The sequence below is a fragment of the Peromyscus maniculatus genome, chromosome 17, assembly GCF_049852395.1.
Source record: "Peromyscus maniculatus bairdii isolate BWxNUB_F1_BW_parent chromosome 17, HU_Pman_BW_mat_3.1, whole genome shotgun sequence".
Lineage (NCBI taxonomy): Eukaryota > Metazoa > Chordata > Mammalia > Rodentia > Cricetidae > Peromyscus > Peromyscus maniculatus.
Genome location: NC_134868.1, coordinates 39,146,282 through 39,165,162, shown reverse-complemented (window position 1 = coordinate 39,165,162; position 18,881 = coordinate 39,146,282). Strand labels below are relative to the sequence as shown.

Below are 18,881 nucleotides of genomic sequence, written 5' to 3'. Positions count from 1 at the left end.
CCCTGCCTCTGGCTATGCTCTCCCTCATATCCGTAATAAACTTTCTCCTCCACCACACCTAGGAGCAGTCATGGCCTTTCTTTTCCATTTTCTTTCATTCAGAGGTCAGCCTGGTCTACCAGAGCAAGTTCGAGGGCTGCCAGGACTACACAAAGAAACCCTGTCTCAAAACAACAAACAAACAAAACAACAACAACAACAAAAACCCCACAAATCTGGCAAAAAGCAGGCAGTTCCTTGTGCCTATGATGGCAACTCTCTTCCGTTCTTTTAAACATCTAGATTCCCGGCTTGTCATATCTTTTGCCTCCTACAGCTAGAATCAAGTGTTGTCTTACATTGTAATAAACACATCTCTACTGACATCTCTGTTAAATGAAAAGCATTCAAAACACTCAGATTTCATTTGTTAAAAATGTATGTGTGAGCCGGGCGGTGGTGGCGCACGCCTTTAATCCCAGCACTTGGGAGGCAGAGACAGGCGGATCTCTGTGTGTTTGAGGCCAGCCTGGTCTACAGAGCCAGGGCTGTTACACAGAGAAACCCGGTCTTGGGGGGTTGGGGGGAGAGTATGTGTGCAGACAAACCTAAAGTGTTCTGTCTTTCTCTCTTCTCCTCTGCCAGGATCTCAGTCAATAGACCAGGCTGGCCTCATCTTCCTGTCTCAGTTCCCAGAGTGCTGGGATTATAGGCACAGGCCACCAGGCACACTCTTACATTTTTCTTTTCTCTTTTTCCCTTTCCTCTCCATTTTCTGATGGGGGTAGATAACGTAGAAGAATGTATCTGTCAGTCAGAGAAAAACATTCCATAACGAAAGGAAAGTCCCATTAGATGAGGAGCGGATGATTTGACATTGTCAATCCTGAGTATCAGATAAATTATATAGCAGAAACAATCACAGACGCCTGCCTCAGTGTCTCACTTGTGGAAGTAATTCCTGCAAATTCTTATTATACAAAGACCAAAAACAAACAAACAAACAAAAAACCCACCACCACCACCACCACCCCCCCCCACCCCCCACCCCCACCCCCACCCCCCCGCCATGAGCATCCTACCCTAAGGGTTTAGGAACAGCCTCGGGGCTTTCTCTTTGCCCCTGCGCAGGAGAAATTCCCTAAATTGTAGGGGTGAAGTTAAATGGTGGGGAGGTGGGGAGGACATTTACTGCAGGCTCTAGGGGGAACAGAGTGCAATTTCAATTTGGCGAGTGCAATTAATGCTTGTTAAGTTTGTAGAGGCTCCCAGCGAGCCCTGGATGGAACGGGGACCTGGGTCACACGGCACCTCTCAGCCTGTGTTTCCCTGAAGTATATGGGAAGAGTACTCTTTCACTTCTATCAGGATAAGGGCACACCAACAGGATGATTCATCTATGTCCAACGGTGACCCTTGGTATTCCAAAAGACACAAGCAACCTTTGTCTTGCCTACAAAACACCACAACCAAAAACAAGCTGGAGAGCAAAGGACGAGGGGCACAGCTCTCGTCAGAGAGGGAGCTGGGGCTGGAACTGAGAGAGAGTCCTGGAGGGATGCTGCTTACGGACTTGCCCTCCGAGGCTTGGTCAGCCTTGCTTTCTTATACCACCCAGGACCACCTGCTCCGTGGAGGCACCGCCCCCAATGGTCCAGGCCCTCCCACATCCACCATTAATCCAGAAAATGCCCCCCTAGCCTGGCCCACAGGCCAATCTAAGAGAGGCATTTCTCTGTGGAGGTTCCTCTTCCCAGATAATCTAGCTGGTGACAGCTGACTTAAAACAAACCAGGACGGACAGCCCCCAGGGCGTTTTCTGGAACAGGTGGGGCGCTCAGCGGTTAAAACATTTTGGATGGGGCTTCAGGTGCAACTCAGTGGTCAAGCTCACCAAAACCAAGTAAGGCCAAATCTTAACTTTGGATTTGTCAAAATCAGAGGCTCACAGCATATCCCAAAGCCTGCCCCCACCCCACCCCACCCCACCCCCCTTTCTGTCTCTTGATTCAGAGCCACCAGGCTGAGTGCACTCTGACCAAATATAGACACTGGCCCCACAATGGGCCAGACACTTGCTTACCTTACTTAGATCAGCTGAAAACATGGAGAGAACAGACAAGCATCCCTGATTTTCATTCTGATTCTGGGTTTACCAGTAGTTCCACAGATGTGAAGAGCTACAGACAAGTGACGGTAACCCCAACAGAACCAAACGCTACACTCAACACGTACACCTACAAAGGAACCTACGAAGCACACGCTGCTTGTGACTGACTGCTCTTCCGGTCCATCCTGCAAGGACAGTGGACCGGTTTCAATACACAGAATCACTGGAGTGTCGCCATTCTTCTGCTCTGGATTTGGCTCAGGGGGAAAGAGCTGGGAGAGTGGATCCCACTGCTACTGTTACAGATCTTTTTATAAGTTCAAGTCATGTTAATAATGCATTAAAAAAAAAAAAGCAGCCAGGTGGTGGTGGTGGTGGTGGTGGTGGTGGTGGTGGTGGTGGTGGTGGTGGTGGTGGTGGTGCACGCCTTTAATCCCAGCACTGGGGAGGCAGAGAACTCTTCTGAGTTCGAGGCCAGCCGGGTCTACAGTTCCAGGACAGCCAAGGCTACACAAAGAAACCCTGTCTCAACAACAAAACAACAAAAAAAGCATATACACCTAAAGTAGATGGTATATGACCACCTCCAAGTAGATCCAGGTCAAAATACACTAGTTAGGGCCAGAGGGGCCCCCAAAATGGCAGTACTAGTAGTCTCCCTGTCAAAAACAGGACTTTGGCCCAGTCAACTGAAGGACTATCATCAGGTAAACAAGTCTAAAGGTGGGTTTCTGTTTACCAGGAAACCCCTCCCCCTTCACCCAACCCCAAAGGACAACCACCTTGGCAAGGACATCTAGTTCCGGGTCAGTGTGAACGGTTGGTCGCCTCAAAGATGCTCACCATGTTAAACTCAGGTAAAAATCCGCCTGCTCTGCAACTATCTTGCTTCTCCTCTGCTCAGCCTTGCGCCAGTTTGATCCCCAATAAACCTTTCTTTTCTCCCCGTGGCGTGGTCCGGTTTGGTGGTTTCATTGTGCCCCTCACTTACAACTTACCTTTCTTAAAAGTTTGTAAAAGGTATTAAGGCCTGGGGTTATAGGCTGGTGGAAGAGACAACATCTGCATTGGGTTCCAAACCCCTCACACAGCAAACAAAACAGGTTGGGCATGTCGGTGTACACCTTTAAAGCAGAGACAGGCAGATCTCCCTGAGTTCAAGGCCAGCATGGTCTACAAAGCAAGTTCCAGGGCAGCCAGGGACGTTACATGGAGAAACTCTGTCTTGAAGGGAGGGACAAAACAGGAAAGCTAGGGAAATGTTTCAATGGCCTCAGACACTGTTGTTGATTCAGCGAGACTGACTTTCCCCTATAAACTGAATTTCCAGTGCTCCCTTTCTTTTAAGCACTGCCCTGGACCTCTCCATCTAAAATACAGAGCTTCCCAGCACACTGAGCACACAAACAAAACCCTGCAGAATTGACATCTGAATGGCGGCTTTAATCTTATCTCTGCACTTAGCTGTTGGGAGCTGTTAACTGTTTGATGCCAGAGAGTAAACACCGAAGATCCCTCCACTCCACCCCATTCCCCCACCTCCCCGACACACACACAGGCTGTGCACAAAACATTATCAGCTGGCCTTCTGCATGTAGCAACTAAAAAAAAAAAAAAAAAAAAAAAAAACACAAGTCTAAAAACATCCTCTACAAAGTTGCTTGTCCTCTTCCGCTGAAAACTAAGAAAAACGCAAACCCACTTTCAACAAAATGTGTGTTTCTAGTTATTGGTGGATGGGTGCTCCTAAAAAAAAAAAAATCTGGTAAGATAAAACTACTTAGCTGGTAACATAAACCCAGGACCCTGCTGTATGGATTCTGATCTACTAGTCACTTTGAAGTAGAGGGGTCCAGTGATTACAAACTGTTTCACTGTTAGCTTAAAGACTATGTACTACAGACACCATCTACTGTGGGACAGTCAGTTCAGATTAAGAAAAGGATCTGGTGGGTTTTGTTTTTTTGTTTTTTAATTTATGCAGGGACAGGGTCTCACACTCTAGCCAACCCCCTGCCTCAGCCTCCTTACTGATGGGATGGGAGGATGTCTCCTGAACCAACACACCTGGCAAAAGCCCTTTTGTCTGCCTCCCCCATTGTGATTACAGGTGGTCAGCGCTCTGATGCTCACGGGCTTTTAATTAAGCAAAAGCTAGAAATCAGAGTAAAACCTACAGGCTATGTTGGGTATAGCTCTGGACAGCGGGCAACCCATGCTCTTTTTCCCTCCTTGGGGTAGGAAATCTTGCCCTCCTAAAGGGCTGCCAGTCCGCACTCATATTTCTTGGGCTCTCACACTGAGTGCTGCCTGGCGTGGCCGACATGAGACGCTAGAGCAGCGGTTCTCAACCTGTGGGTCGAAATACCTTTGGGGGTGTCACAAAAATCAGCTATTTACATTACGGCTCATAACAGCAGCAAATTTACACTTGTGAAGAATCAAGGTAAATCGTGTTATGTTGGAGGTCACCACAACAGGAGGAACTGTACTGCTAAAAGGTGGCAGCATTAGGAAGGCTGAGAACTGCTGATTTAGAGGTTATTCACCATAGCAGATTCTCCTCCCATTCCCCTCTCGAAGAGAATAGCTAAAGCTGGGATTCCAAGTTCTGGTTTTCTGCATAAAACCCCCCTCTCAAAGCACAAAGACTCAGGATGGGCCTGAAATAATCCTTTTGTTTACAGAGGGTCATTTCCTGCAGCCAGCTCACACCCACAGAGTCACACCCAATCCTCCAGGAGAGGCCCTGGTTTGCTTACCAAAAAAACAAAAATGAAGCCTCTGCAGGTAGGCAAACCAGGAGTAAGAAACTTCTCTAAAACAGAAAGAAGTTCCAAAGCCTAGGGCGCTCTGGTTTTTCCTCACTGTATTAAAATCATCTAACAAATAAGATCTACTGGGTTTGCAATCTGAAAAGGCGGGACAATGTTCTCTCCAAATGGCCCACTAGGGACTCGGCTTGGCATCCGGTGTCCCAGTTGGGAAATGGAAAAGTGGGAAGCTGGGATTTACAAACTCCTTCAACACACAGCAGACAAGGTCTGGACCATCACTCTCTTTCAGTTAAGTAAGGAAAGGGAGGCCTGCTTCCCTGAACAGCTCAAGTGACTTGTCCTCTGTCCCACAGAGAACACAGAAAATGAGACAATAAAACCGAAGGGCAGCCACAGGCTGGCCAAGAACCGACTTCTGTAAGAACATGTAACTTTGGTTGTGAGATTATCAGCCGGTGGGTGACCAAGGGATGTCAACAAACACCCGATCTAGGTCAGGTTTGGATTTAGTGTGCAAATGAAGACATTCCGAAGGCCAGCATTCCACCGCTGTCCCCATCTGCTCAATTAACAGCTGCTTTCCTTCGGAAAGCTAAGTAAATGACAGGGCATATTTCTTCAGTCCTGGGATAGTACCTCTTCTGCTTCACAATGAGAAGCAGAAATAAAACAACAATAACAAAAGAGCCAAGTTTATAAAGACAGGTGGGTGCGGCCTGGGGTGGCTCCCTAAGGATTCCTTCACACTGGAAGCCAGGTGCTTAACATGTGATCCGGCCACCCAAAGCCAGACTGGCTCTGAACTTATCTCTCTTTGTAGGCCAAAGGAGGAGTTAACAGAGCTAATAGGCTGGACTTAGCCAAAGGCTCAGAAGTGGCCAACCTCACTCTAAATCAACTCCATGTGGCTATAAACATGTAACCCTCTCAAGGCCAAAGTCACACCTGGCAAAATTTACCTGGCTCTCCAACTCCAGGAATGATCTCATTCCAGCCACGCCCCCATTTCTGTTTAAGTGTAGCTGGGTTTAACTGGACCAAGGGAAGAATTCCTGTGTGTGTGTGCAAAAAAGCCGAATTTCTGTTTAAGTGTAGCTGGGTTGAACTGGGCAACAGGAAAGAATTCCTTTCCGTGTGCAAAAGGGCCGCCTGCCCCTGCAAGGGATCAGTCATATACCACCCAAACAAAATCTCTGACTCAAAAGGGTGTGAAATGATCATTCTGGTTTCTGATGTAATCAAGTGGGGAGTGGGGGGTGGGAATCAGAAATATTCACCTCAGAGACAGAAACAATTAAAACTTAACCTGAGCCAGGCACGGTTGCTCAGGCCTGGATCCCCAGCACTCGGGAGGCAGTTAGGTGGATCTCTGAGAGTTCAAGGCCAGCCTAGTTAGTGAGCTCCAGGACAGCCAGGGCTACATAATAGAGAGACCACGCCTTTAAAAAAAAAAAAGTGAGGAGAGAAAGAAATAAGGAAAAAAAAACCCAAAACAATCTGGAAACGGATGAAAGGCTCTATGACGATGTGGTGGATCACACAGATGTCTGCCTTTGAAAGGCAGGTTTGTGAGCATTTCACAAACAAACGCACTGGACAGTTCTGGGCCTTGTTCTAGGCTATGGGGTTTTTTTAGATATTAAATAAGACAGAACTCCATCAGAGGCGCAAGATAAGCAAGTCCAATGGCACATAGAACGTGGCAAGAGACACCACCTGGAAAACAAACGGATGACACAAGGCAGAAATGTGGGCTACTTTAAACTTGTAGGTCACAGGTCTCCTTCTGGGTGACACAGGAACAGACTAGGACAAAGGTCAGGACTACCCTGCAAGCAGACAGACTGGCTGGCACCAAGGTCCTGCCTGCGGCAGGAACAAGTCTAGCAAATGGGCACATCTAATGAGGACCCGAGGAACTAAAGCATTATCAGGTGAGACTGGGATTCCCAGGAGAGATGGGGGTCAGAGGTCCAGAAGGAACCAGCCACATGAACCTTGTGTGTCACTGGAAATTTTTTTAATTATCTATTTTTATTTTACATGCATAGGTGTTTCGCCTGCCATGTGTGAGGGTGTCAGAACTCCTGGAGCCTGAGTTACACACACCGGTGAGCTGCCCTGTGGGTGCTGGGAACTGAACCCAGGTCCTCTAGAAGAGCAGCCAGTGAGTGCTCTTAACCTGTCCTCTGTCCAGCCCCCAGTCTTTGGACACTTTTAAGTTCCTGCCCACTGGCTGTAAAACCTCATAAAAATTAACCTAATTTCTCAGCATGCTTCAGTTTTCCTAAACATCCTTAAACATGGCGTAACCGTTCAATTCCTTTAAGAGTAACGTTAATAAGCAGGGCATTTGCACCACACACTTACTTACACAGACCAAAAAAATAAACCTACAATCTCAGCAGGTTGGGGGTGGAGCCAGCCTAGGCCTTTAAGAGCCCCAGTATCTTAAAAGAAGGGGCAGGGGCACAGTGGACTAGTGTCCACTTTGGACTAGCTATATAAATGCTCTGTCACTTAGCATGGACAAACACAAGTGGGTTTTTTTTTTTTCCCTCCAGAGACAGGGGTTCTATGTTCTCTATGTAGCCCTGGCTATCCTGGAACTTGGGTGACCTCAAACTCACAGAGATCCACCTGCCTCTGCCTCCCGAATCCTGGGATTAAAGGCGTGCACCACCATGCCCAGCCATCTGAGATTGAAGAGGAAATTTTGACATCTACAAGCATGACCTGCTAGCAATTCTGTTGCTCATTACTGGAAAAGTACTCAGTGATGCCAGGTAAAAGTAGAAATTCAACTCAGAAGAATGGAGAGGAGAGGTCTAAGTAAGAAACACAGGTCCCCCTGATAACCCAGGCTAGCCCCTAACCACCCAACATCCAAGGGCCTGTAAGGTGGTCCTGTCTTGCCCTCCCCCATCTCAGGATGCCGACTGGAGGATCGCTATATTCAATAACAGACGCCTTTGGAAACTCACACGTCCAAAGTCTTGTAAATGGCACACGCTGGGTAAAAGCAATTACACCTCGGCAGCACTTCCCCTCTGAGCACAGAGCAAATTCTGCTCCTTCAGTAATAGGATAGCACTTGCGCCTGTCCCCTGGTCCCCAGCGGCCTCAAGCATGCAGCCCTGAGGTGGCAAAGAGGAGTTTTCGCAAAATGAGATCCTGCGGAGTCAAGGACAAAATCACGTGCAGGATTTCTCTCGGGATCACGCTGGCCAGTGGCCAGCATTATCTACCTGGTGACATAAAGGAATGTGGGGAATGAGAGGACCCTCATCACGAAGACTCATTCACTCCTGAAAAGTAAGGACTAATTCAAGGTGGGAGTTTAAGACTTGACGAGATAAACCTAGTCTATCCTGAGACGCTCAGATTTCTCATACCTTTGCAAAATCCCAGGTGCTGCCAGGATTAAACCAGGCTGCCTAAGCATTTCTTTTGCCTTTTAAATTGGTGCAACAATACTGCATTACAAGCTGAAATCCCGGCCTCTCTTCCCGGGGAGACCCACAGTTATTCTATTCCTGCCATTTCTTTCTCCTCGTCGCTATTCATTAATACGCATCATAATGGCTGCCGTGGGGTTAGACATCCGCAAGAAACACCACAGCCGTATGTTGTGGATGGTTTTCTTTTTTAAGGGCCTTTCCAGGATGGCTTTTCGGCGGCAGACGGTTAGCAGAGGACCAAACAAAACAAGACAGCGAGCCTGCAGGGAGTAAGTAAGTGAAAATAGGGCCCGAAGAAGAGCACATGGCCTTGGGCGGCCAGTGGCTCAACTCAGCCTCTCTAGATGTTATGAGAGCTTGGCCTGCAATGATTAGAACTGCAAGTCTGGGAACTCATGACAAACCCAGGGAGAAAACACATTCCCTGGACTTTGATGAAAGCAAACAAAAAAGCATGAGAAATACTACATATACCTATATATTGCTGACTCCTCCCGATACCATTATAATCAGGCAGTTTCTAAGTAACACATCTTTATGTATTAAAATGAGTCCCTTTTCCCTGAGGACTTCCAATTCTCCACCTTCTCCCAGAAGCCTTTTCTGTTCTCCCAGAAGCCTTTTCTCTTTCCGTAACTTTCATCACAAGGTTTCCTAGGGATTGGAATTCCATTTCTGGACACTCATCCACATGACCCACATTTTCAATGACCAAGCTATATGCGAACTGTTCTGAAAAATCCGATTTTAACATCTGGCCTGGCCTGTCACCCCAAACTCAGCATCATCACTCTTAGCTGCCCTATACCTAGTTTGTACGTCTACAAACCAACCATTTATCTCGTCATCCAAAGGAGAACCCAAAGAGGCATGGGGGTCGATCCTTAAATTCCTCTCTGGTACACTTCAGATCCGGGCTCTTGCAGCCGGGGCCTCATCGACTCTTCCAAAGCTGGCTGTGTGTTCTGTTCCACTGGATCAAGAGGATACTGTGTGTTGCACGTCCACCCTTTGCCCTCTAGCAGAGGACAGAGGCCCCTTTCCTACCTCAGAAAGCAAAGGTTCCCATCACCTGCTGGCCAGTGTCCCCTCTAAACTTACCCCTTTCCTCTCTGCCTTGCTTGTCCCTCCCCAAAAGGAGCCTTTACCGGGACTCTTTACCTGTCAACTTTCCCTCCACAATCTTCCTCATGGGTCAAAGTCTTCGGGTTCAGCTGGATCCCTGACCTCTTCCTCACCACCCTCTCAGGAGTAGGCTTGTTTCCAGTCCAAACCACCTCCACCTTGCTGGCATGCTTTATTAAACCTGTTAATCTGTGCACAGCCATCCCTCCATTAAACAAAGCAACTGAAGAGGAGGAAATGTTCCCCCTAGATCCTAGCACCCCTTCTTAGGTAGGTCTTCACCTGATGGCCCTGGTCAATTAGCCACACTTCACAACACCTCGGTTGCCTACCCAAAAAACGGACACAAACACCCGCATCAGCTGAGTGTAGTGGGACACACCTGTAATCCCAGCATTCAAGAGGTTGACACGGAAGGGATCCTGTGTCTGCTGGGCCAGCCTGGTCTACATAGCAAGACTGTCTCAAGCATACACGCACGCGCACTCACACACACACACAATGAAGAAAAAACAACAACAAAACCCTACATTAGTTTGTAAGGATAAAAGAAATGGTTATAGGTGGTCCAGTGCTTAACTTGTAATACAGCACGCACGCGCGCGCGCACACACACACAAACACATACACACACACACAAACACACACACACAAAAAAAAAAAGTAAGCAAGAGTCAGTGATTGGCCAAGCCGAGTGGCTTATGCTTTAATCTCAGCACTCAGGAGGCAGAGACAGGAGGATCTCCTGAGTTCAAGGCCAGCATGGTCTACGTAGCAAGTTCCAGGCCAGCCAGGGATACACAGTGAGAGACCCTGTTTCTCTATATAAATAAATGAATACTAGTGACTACTATTTCTTTAGTCAATGTATAAAAATATTTCTGGCATTCTCATAGGGTAGATGATTCTGGCAGTTCTCCGTTCTGCAAACTGGGCAACTTTATTCTCATAAATTCAAGCACATATATCCTCCAGGCAGCTTCAAGGTCCAGGTCTCATCAAGCAACCCCCACTTTCTCCAACACACACACACACACACACACACACACACACACACACACACACACTGCATTAAAGTTGTTTAAAACCATCTCCTGGTGCACATTAAAGATGGACAAAGTTATACCCGTTATCCTCATACAAGCTTCTCTCCATCAGGGTCTGGGGAACGTTAGGGTCTTATCAATACAGCATCAACTTAAAGAGCTGGTCCTCCCAGGCTTCCAGTCACTGAACTATGCATCCACTTCTGCTCTAGCTGTTAAGGTCCATTCTCCTCATTCCTTCCTAAGTTTTTTTTTCTTTGACCAAAGCAAGTACTGTTCAAGAGGGACATTTGCATTCCCTTTCCACTGCCCCCAGGCAGACACTAAGGTGCCAAATGAAACTGAACACAAACATTCCAAAGTGGCTGTCACACAGTGCAGACTTGTTTGGGAACAGGGGGAGCTCACTGCTCCTCCACATAGCTCAGACTTCCGGAAGCCCATGACCAGAAGGTCAAAAAGGAGTTCCACGGGAGAACCCAAATTCTAACGGGGAGAACCCAGTAGTTCCATGGGATGAGTAAGCACCTCTGAGGGACTCACTTGTACCACCGAGAACGACAGGTGAGAAAAAACTTTTCCCAACAGGTGGAGTCACAACCTTTTGAAATCTCTAGTAGGCAAAGGACTCTCAGTATTAAGCAGGCAGCTGGTGTGGGTGTGGGTGGGTGTGGGTGTGTCTGTCTGTCTGTCCATGGAACTAGCATGGGGAAGTCTGACCGTTAGGAATCCCGTTAGATGATGGCATGCATCTCTTTTGCAAAACTGCCTGACAAAAGGCGAGGATGGCCTAGGAGCTAAGCAGAGGTAACAAAGAACTTCCTGGGGAAATGACGCCTCCATGGAGGTGGAGGGCAGGCCCATAAACACAGAGGGGACAACTTGAATCCTGCTCAGCTTGGGCCAGAACACAGAAGTTGGCAGAAGGGTTCTTAGAGGCATATTAGAACAATCCTGAGTGTCCAGTGTGGACTTCTGTTCTGTGGACGTCAGAGCTGTGAGGAAAGATTTGGGATAGCATGAGACCCAGCTGCGCGGCATCATGCTGGACCGAGGAAGGCTATTAGAACCTGGGGGTGCAGCTGAAGATCACGAACATGATCCAGAATAAAAGAAGGTGGGAAGAATCTCATGACGAAGGGCCCTGAGGAGCAGAACAGGCCTGCGTCCTGCCCAAGTCAGGCTGGTAAGCCAAACCAACCACCTACATGGATCACAAAAGAATTTAACACAATCTTTTAACGAAAGCCAGAAGGCATCGTCACTGGCTCACATCGTCATTTTGGAAATGCAGAGGAAAGCCATTCACAATGATCTGTGTGTAATCCATCGATGACACTCAGTTTCTTTCTATCTGGTTTTACATACACCCTTGTTTTAAAGAACTTGAAAAGCATAGTAAGGGTGTTCCACGGGAGGGTGTGGAGGAGGTAGAGGGAAAAGGGAAATGAGATCATTACAATCTCAACAAATTAAAAAAAAATATATTAAAACTTGAAAACTCCTGCTTGCTCAACAAAAACACACCCCTCAGGATGTCTGGAGCCCGCCTCTTCCCTAACATTTTCCAGGAAGCAATGGCCTGCCAGGACCCTGTCTTCAGATTTTTCGTTTTCAGACCCATCTATTGTTATTACATATATTACATACACAGAAACAATCTGTAATAAATACACGTCAAAGAACGTATCCTCTAAAGGCTGGAGAGCATGCCCTCTGGAATTACAATGATTGGCTTAGCAACTTCCCGTTTGTGGAACGGGCTCTGAGAATTTTCGCCATCACAACTGCAACAATCCCTCCTAGAAAGAAATGTTTATTACCACCCAATTTCCTTAGAGTAAATTCTTAACAATACTGGTACTAAATCAAAGGGCCAGAACATGTTTTGATGGCCCCTGCCAAAACTCCTCAGAACCACAGTCCCAACTTCATTACCGATGACATGTGCCCAGTTTATTGCCCCAGCTCTAACACTTACTCAGGCCTCCATAAAAGAAGCCTCTACCTCAACCAAAGGACCAAGTCAGAGCACTTGCAAACGCTTCCAGGCACCACCAGCAGCTTATTGGAGAAACTGGAAAACCACTTTTGGCCAAGGAGCCAAAATGCATGCTACATTCGGCAGTGGCTCTTCGGACATCATTCTACCACTGAGGTCACATTTCCATCCAAATCACCGCCACCAGCTCCTGCTCCAGGACTGAAACAAGTTTGCTGTGCTAGATTTGGTTGGCAACAATAGGTTAAATTGTACAAAGCTATATCGATCTTTCCAGAACCCGAAGAATCTCAATATGGAATGAGAAGTGGGTTTCCACACCACTGACAGACATTCCCTTTCCTGTATGCCAACTGTTTCAGACAAACAAACAACTTACAACTCCAATGCTCTGGCAAAATACTAAGCACTCTAAAAGATCTGAAGTAAAAATTGCATGACCCTCTTCAGATCTGACTTGATTTGATTTCTGCCAAACATCCCCATCAATGCTGCCCTGCCATGTGGCCAACTCTTGCTTCTCTGATTTAATTACCCCTTACACTGCTTTCCCAGAACTGAGATGTATTTTAAACTGCTTCAACATAAAGGTGATCCACCTAAAAAGTATCCAATGACATGAATGAAACTAAAAATATAACTAAATGGCATGTTTATCTCATATCCAACAAAGAAATCAATGGCCAATAAGCTTCTGTAAGACAGGGTCCTAGTATGTCTGAACACATTGAAACTTACTAATGACAGTTGATTATGAGACAAATTATAAGTTTATTACCTACATACTTATTAACTTAATAAAACCTGATCATACGTACAATTGGAGACACATTCTAAGAACTTTTTTGAAACTTTCGTTTAGAGACAGTGTCTCACTATGCAGCCCTGGCTGGGCTAGAACTCGCTATGTAGACCACGCTGGCCTCAGACTCAAAGAGATCCACCTGGCTCTGCCTTACAAAAGGAAGGAATCATCACCACGCCCAACTAAGAACTTCTGTTTCAAAACAGAGCCTTGCTATGTAGCTAAGGCTGGCTTCTGAATGTTCAACCCTCCTCCAGCATTATTTTCTTTAAAGTGAGGTGATGTAAGAAATAATCCAACAATCTGCACATACACACAAAACCCTGGCAACTCTCAGGTCCCAGTAAGATCGACAACTGGTTGTCCTTCCAGGAAAACTTACAAAGAGCATACACAACATGCTAGAAGGCCAGATGTATTGTCTCTCGCACAGCTGCAAAATCTTAAAATGACTCCCCTTGGTTTGAAGTGCTATACAAAGCTGCAGCTCCTCAAAAACTTCTCAACCAGTAATGTCATAACTGCAGAATAAGCCACGGGACTCAGGGTTAAAACATACTGGTTGATAAGAGGAGCTGGGTTCAAACATAGGAAGAAGAAAACCTTGAACGAAAACTCTCCAGTGTAGAGAAAGTCCATGGTGATCTATGAGATACGGTTTTCTCTTAGTGATGGGTGGACTCACTTTTCCAACTCAGTTCAGCAGCCACGGGAAATGACAATAAGCACATTTCTCTTCTTCCTACATGTACACAGGGTGTGTGTGTGTGTGTGTGTGTGTGTGTGTGTGTGTGTGTGTGTGTCCACTCCAAGGCTTTTCAATGCATCTGAACAGGTGCTGGTCCACTGGACAGGCAGGGCATGTGTCCAGTGTTGTGGTTTTGTATAATGACATGCACATTCATGGAACTCACCAAAATACTGTACTTATTTGACTTTTTGTGGCTTCCAGGATTGGGGGGGGGGGGGTAGAATGCCTAGGAATTTTTCAAAAACCAAGTCTACAGGAGAACGGATAAGTATGATAAAGTTACCTGGATCACTAACAATTTCCTTTCCCTATTATGCTAGCCAGGTGTGATGGCAAATATCCTTAACCCCAGGACTCTTAGGCAGGAATTCACGTTCATAAGCCAGATGGTGTGACTTGGGAAACCCTATTTTTAAATAAAAACGCATAAAGTACCTACTAATAGGGTGCTTTGCCTGGCATGCCTGTGGTCCTGGGTCCATTTCCTAGTAGAAAAACAACAACAACAACAACAACAAAACCACAAGTAACTAAAGCTCATTTTTCATGGTGTATGTGTTTTATACACTACCACTAGTGTACAACCTGAGCTCTGCAATCTGCCTACCCCTCTTATTTCTTAAATGTTTCCCTGTGAAAGATAAACACCTCCTAGAACCACATGCCATCCCTACCTGACAAAGAACACTCCCTGTCAGGGCGACCCGGCAGATGATCACACCAACATGGTCCATGGCTAGGCGTGATCACCCGGAGGGAAGTACTGTTAGGATCTGCAGCTTAAGACTCATCAAGAGAAAAATCTGACTTGCCGTAATTGTTAGGCAAGTGGGTATGGAATCTGGAGACAAACCTGTTGTTATCTACTAAAACCTGAAGAAAATAAAATATGGGGTTTTGTTATTTTTCCAAAATCATTTTAAAAGGACCAAAACTTGGGTGTTATGCGCTCTTTCCCAGCTGCAACTTTTCTGAACCAGATGGAGGAAGAAAGATGGTTTCCTAGGCTCCATCCTTTAGCAGGGATAAGGGTATTGCTAATCTGAAATGAGAAATTACCTTGTTGTGTTCATTAAAGCATGCTAAAAACCCAGAAATTTCTTTAAAAGCAAATGGGCATCTTTTTTTTTTTTTTTAAATGTTTAACTTGTCAGGAAATACACTGAAAAGCAGCCGGAACTTACAGCTGGCTCCCCGGCTCTGTTATAAAACAGCATAAACAAAACTTTCCAAAGCAAGACTTGCTGAGAAAATAGGTAATTTCTTCAGGTGGGGAGGCAATTTTCAGCTTTCTTCAGTTCCCTGAGGGTTGCACCCCACGACAACTGTGAGCAAACTCCTACTTTGCATTGTTTTGCATAAGTCTGGGTCTCTTTTGTCTTCCCCATTAAATAGTTCCCATTTTACCAGTGGACAGTTCACAGGTCAGAGAGATGGGTGGATGGATGAACTTTCTTAATGTTTGGTTTCAGTCTCGGTATCTTAGTTTGCACACGCCGTCCCAATATTCTCACCATCCTAATCTCGTCACAGCCAGTTTTGAGTTGTGTTCACCCTCCTTATTAGGATGTAATTTACCTGTAAGATCGTTTTTTACCCTATAGTGGGGTTGGGCACTTTCTGCTTCTGCACTTAATTCTGGGAGACCTTACAAAGATAAATACAGTTTCTTGGACCTCCAGAGAACCCACCTGCAGGAGTGAAGTCAGGCAGGGCAGGACAACCACAAAACCGACAAAATTCACCGAGTCCCGTGCACACCCCATCCACACGCATTACTCAAGTGTTTTCAGTAAGAAACGCACCACAGCCGCAAATTGTTTTTAATCATCATTTCGAGTGTGCCACATAAAGTTGTGATTTTCCTATGAAAACACCCTCCATGCGCCTTTGCTTTGGGGAACCCAAAGCTTTTAGCCCTTGTTATTCTACCCACCCACCCACCCCCACTCCACATCGTCCAGGTTCGGCAGGGGTCTTCGACTCATCGGAGAAGAATGCGGCTGATGAGTTATCTATTAATCCAAAATGTCTCAGCTAGGAAGATATTTCACCCAGCACTTTTAACACCGAAAGGGAGAGAGGGAGGGAGGGAGGGGAGCTGGGGTCGGAAGTATCTTTTAACGAAAACTTTCCCAGAGTTTCTTCCTTCGACCATGCCTCCCTCCAATTTCCAGCCGCAGACGCAGAACCCAAATCTTGACCCTCCCCGATCCCAATCATCTGAGGTCACCCGGGAGTCAGCTCTCGATTCCGCTTTTAACATCCCGGGTAGACAAAGCTGAGCATTCTACTTACAAAAAAGTCTCGGGAAAGTCCTCAAAAGTTATGCAATGGGAGGCAGGCGGACGCGCGTGGACACAGCCCCGCGCCCTCGGGACGCCGCGTCCCGTGGCACCCCCCTTCCCTGTGCGCCCCGAACCCCCCAAGCCGGCCCCCCTCAGTACCTCCTCCTCCTGAAGGTTGGCCTCGCTCGGGGTGTTCTCCTTCTCGGCTTTGCCTCCGCCGTTCATCTTCCCGGTCCTTGGTCGCCGCGCGGGGCTGGGGCGAGGGCGCGCTCGCCCGCTTGCTACCTTCCCCCGGGCGAGCCGGGCGGGCGGGCGAGCTGCGGGGCTGGAGCCGGGGCGGCGCTGCTGCGAGGAGCCGGGGCGGGCGGGCGGGCGGGGACCTCGGAGAGGCCGGGCGAGCCCCGGAGTCGGGAGGCGGCCGAGGCGGAGGAGGCGAGGCGGTGGGCGCGGTTGGGACCGGAGCCGCCGAGGGCGCGCTGCTGGCAGGCTCTGGGCAGCGGGGCCGCACGCAGCGCGCTTTCTCTCGCCTTCCACCCTCCTCCCCTCCCCTCCCCTGCCCTCCCCTCCTCCCTCCGCCCTCCCTGGACGTGCGCGGCCGGCCGCAGCCCTGGAGGGACGCTGCTCGGGACCGCGAAGCCCCCCGCGGGAGGAGGGGCGCGGGGCGGAGCGGTGGACCCCGGGGCCCGGCTCGGCTGGAGGGTGGGGGCTGGGGGGGTGGAAATGTCACTGGGGTCACGAGGCCGTGGGGACGGCGGGAGGAAGATCGGGTCCGCCCTCTCCAACCCCAGGGCCTCGGCGTCCGTGCAGGCCGGTGCGCGTGGGCTTGGAGAGGGGCCTCGGGGCGGGGGCCAAGCCTGCTGGGGGGGTTGGGGTGGGGTGGGGGGACACGGAGACTGGGGTGTGCTACTTTGCTGTGCTTGCTTTTCACGACGGATGTGCACCTCAACCCACCCTGCTTGGCAGGCACCCGCCGAGACTGGGTTCTAGGTGCCAAGACACGCGGGACAGCCCACCGGCGAGCCCCGCTTTGGCAGGACACGGCTGGCAAGCCCACGGCCGGTGCCGGAGTCCGGCGAAACCTCCCCAGCCTTCCCCCTCCTCGGCCGCTGTCGCTCTCTAAGGCTTCCGGCGGCCCCTGTTCAGACTCGCACAGCCGGCACCAGGCTGTTCTGGAATCGTTTTGTTTACTTCACTCTTGGGGGAGCCCCTTCCTGGGATACCAAGACCGTGCCCTGTGTATCCGTGGCACCCCGCCCCTCCTCAGCTAGGCTACCTGGAGCATAGTAGGCACTCGCTGTCTATTTGTTGGCAGTGTGTCCCTCCCTGCCCCTCAAAGGGCAGGACATTTATCTCTAGAGAATCAAAGCAATTTCCCAACACCCTGATGACCGCACAGCTTCCGTTTCCTCCGTCAGAGAAATGGGAGAATATTCATCTCCCAGGGTTTTAGAGATTATAGATGGGCAAGCGCAATCCTCCTCTCCTAGCACTCAGGCTTGTACGATTATGGTTTACAATAGGCGGAAGGTAGCATTATTGTTAAGGAAGTTTCCATTTTCCTGGTCCTACAGAACTTTTCCAACAATAGATCCTGTCAACTTTGACGAGTATGGACAGACCTTGAAGACCCTCTCGTATCAATGGGTCGTGCCTGTCTCTCCGAGGAAGTTTGTCCGGCATGCCGCCCCAATCACGATTTCTCATTTATGCTCCGGTTTAACTGTTTATCTCTTTCTCTTCCCCCCACTCAACATTCTTGACCCTTCTCTGCTCGGAGTGCTGCTGGGGGTGGGGTGGAGGCGGGGGTGGGTGGGGGTGGGGTGGGAGTTGGAGATAAGGGCCCTGCCTGCAGGCAATTGAAAGTGGTGTTGTGGAGACAAGATACCCCAAACAACTCCAAGGCAACATAATCGCTGAATCCTCGTTCAAATTATAAAGCAAGATACATGCATCCTTCTTCTTTTGCTTTTAAAGGCGTTTGTGACTTGAAAATCCAGAGTGATCCTTAGGTTTTTAGATGAGTTTTTTTTTTTTTTTTCTTTGAAGGGCTGTGGAGATGTGGGAAAGTTTCTAAAGGAAAATAATGCTTTAAGTTGCTGTCATAATGTCATGGCCCTCTATAGTAACAAAGGCACCTCCTGGGAGGAAATGAAACACCAGTCTTTGGAACTGCGGGAGAGAAAGTTCAGAAGCTACAGTTAATCGGAAACGTTGCCCGGGTGTTGATCTAGTGATTGTGTTGATTGGCAGCTCTTTGCTCGGCCTGCTTTTCATTCCGTTATAAGAGGAACCACGAGGGGGCAATGTCTTCCTGAGCAATGGCGGAGTGGTGGGCTTGGGTGGCTGGACGGGCCAGTAGACCCTTTGCCCTCCTTGGCTGTTCTTGCCTATTACTGCATACGCTCCACAGAGAGACATTGTTTTGCTAGAGCCTGCAAAGACCCCCCCTCCAAAAAAAAAATGGCAAGCTAGACTTAATGGTTCCAGCTGGAACCCATTTAGAAAAAGGTGAATGAGGGTTTTTTTTGTTGTTGTTT

General features: G+C 48.2%; 1 protein-coding gene across 7 annotated transcripts in view; it reads right to left on the bottom strand.

Annotated features, from left to right (window-relative positions):
• Rbpms (RNA binding protein, mRNA processing factor) overlaps nt 1–16,883 on the bottom strand; it is a 161,216-nt gene extending 144,333 nt beyond the window's left edge. For 3 of the 7 annotated variants that reach the window (XR_006064801.2, XR_006064800.2, XM_006973951.4), the window contains exon 1: nt 16,504–16,875. Coding sequence is in view for 3 of the 7 variants with exons in the window: in XM_006973951.4 (XP_006974013.1) it covers nt 16,504–16,569 (66 nt within the window). In the remaining 4 variants the exon portion in view is untranslated. Of the gene's footprint in view, nt 1–16,503 lie in introns of all 7 variants that reach the window. The other 4 variants (XR_442677.3, XM_006973952.3, XR_006064802.2 and 1 more) reach the window with 3 other exon arrangements.
• Between the last annotated feature and the right edge of the window lie 1,998 nt (nt 16,884–18,881).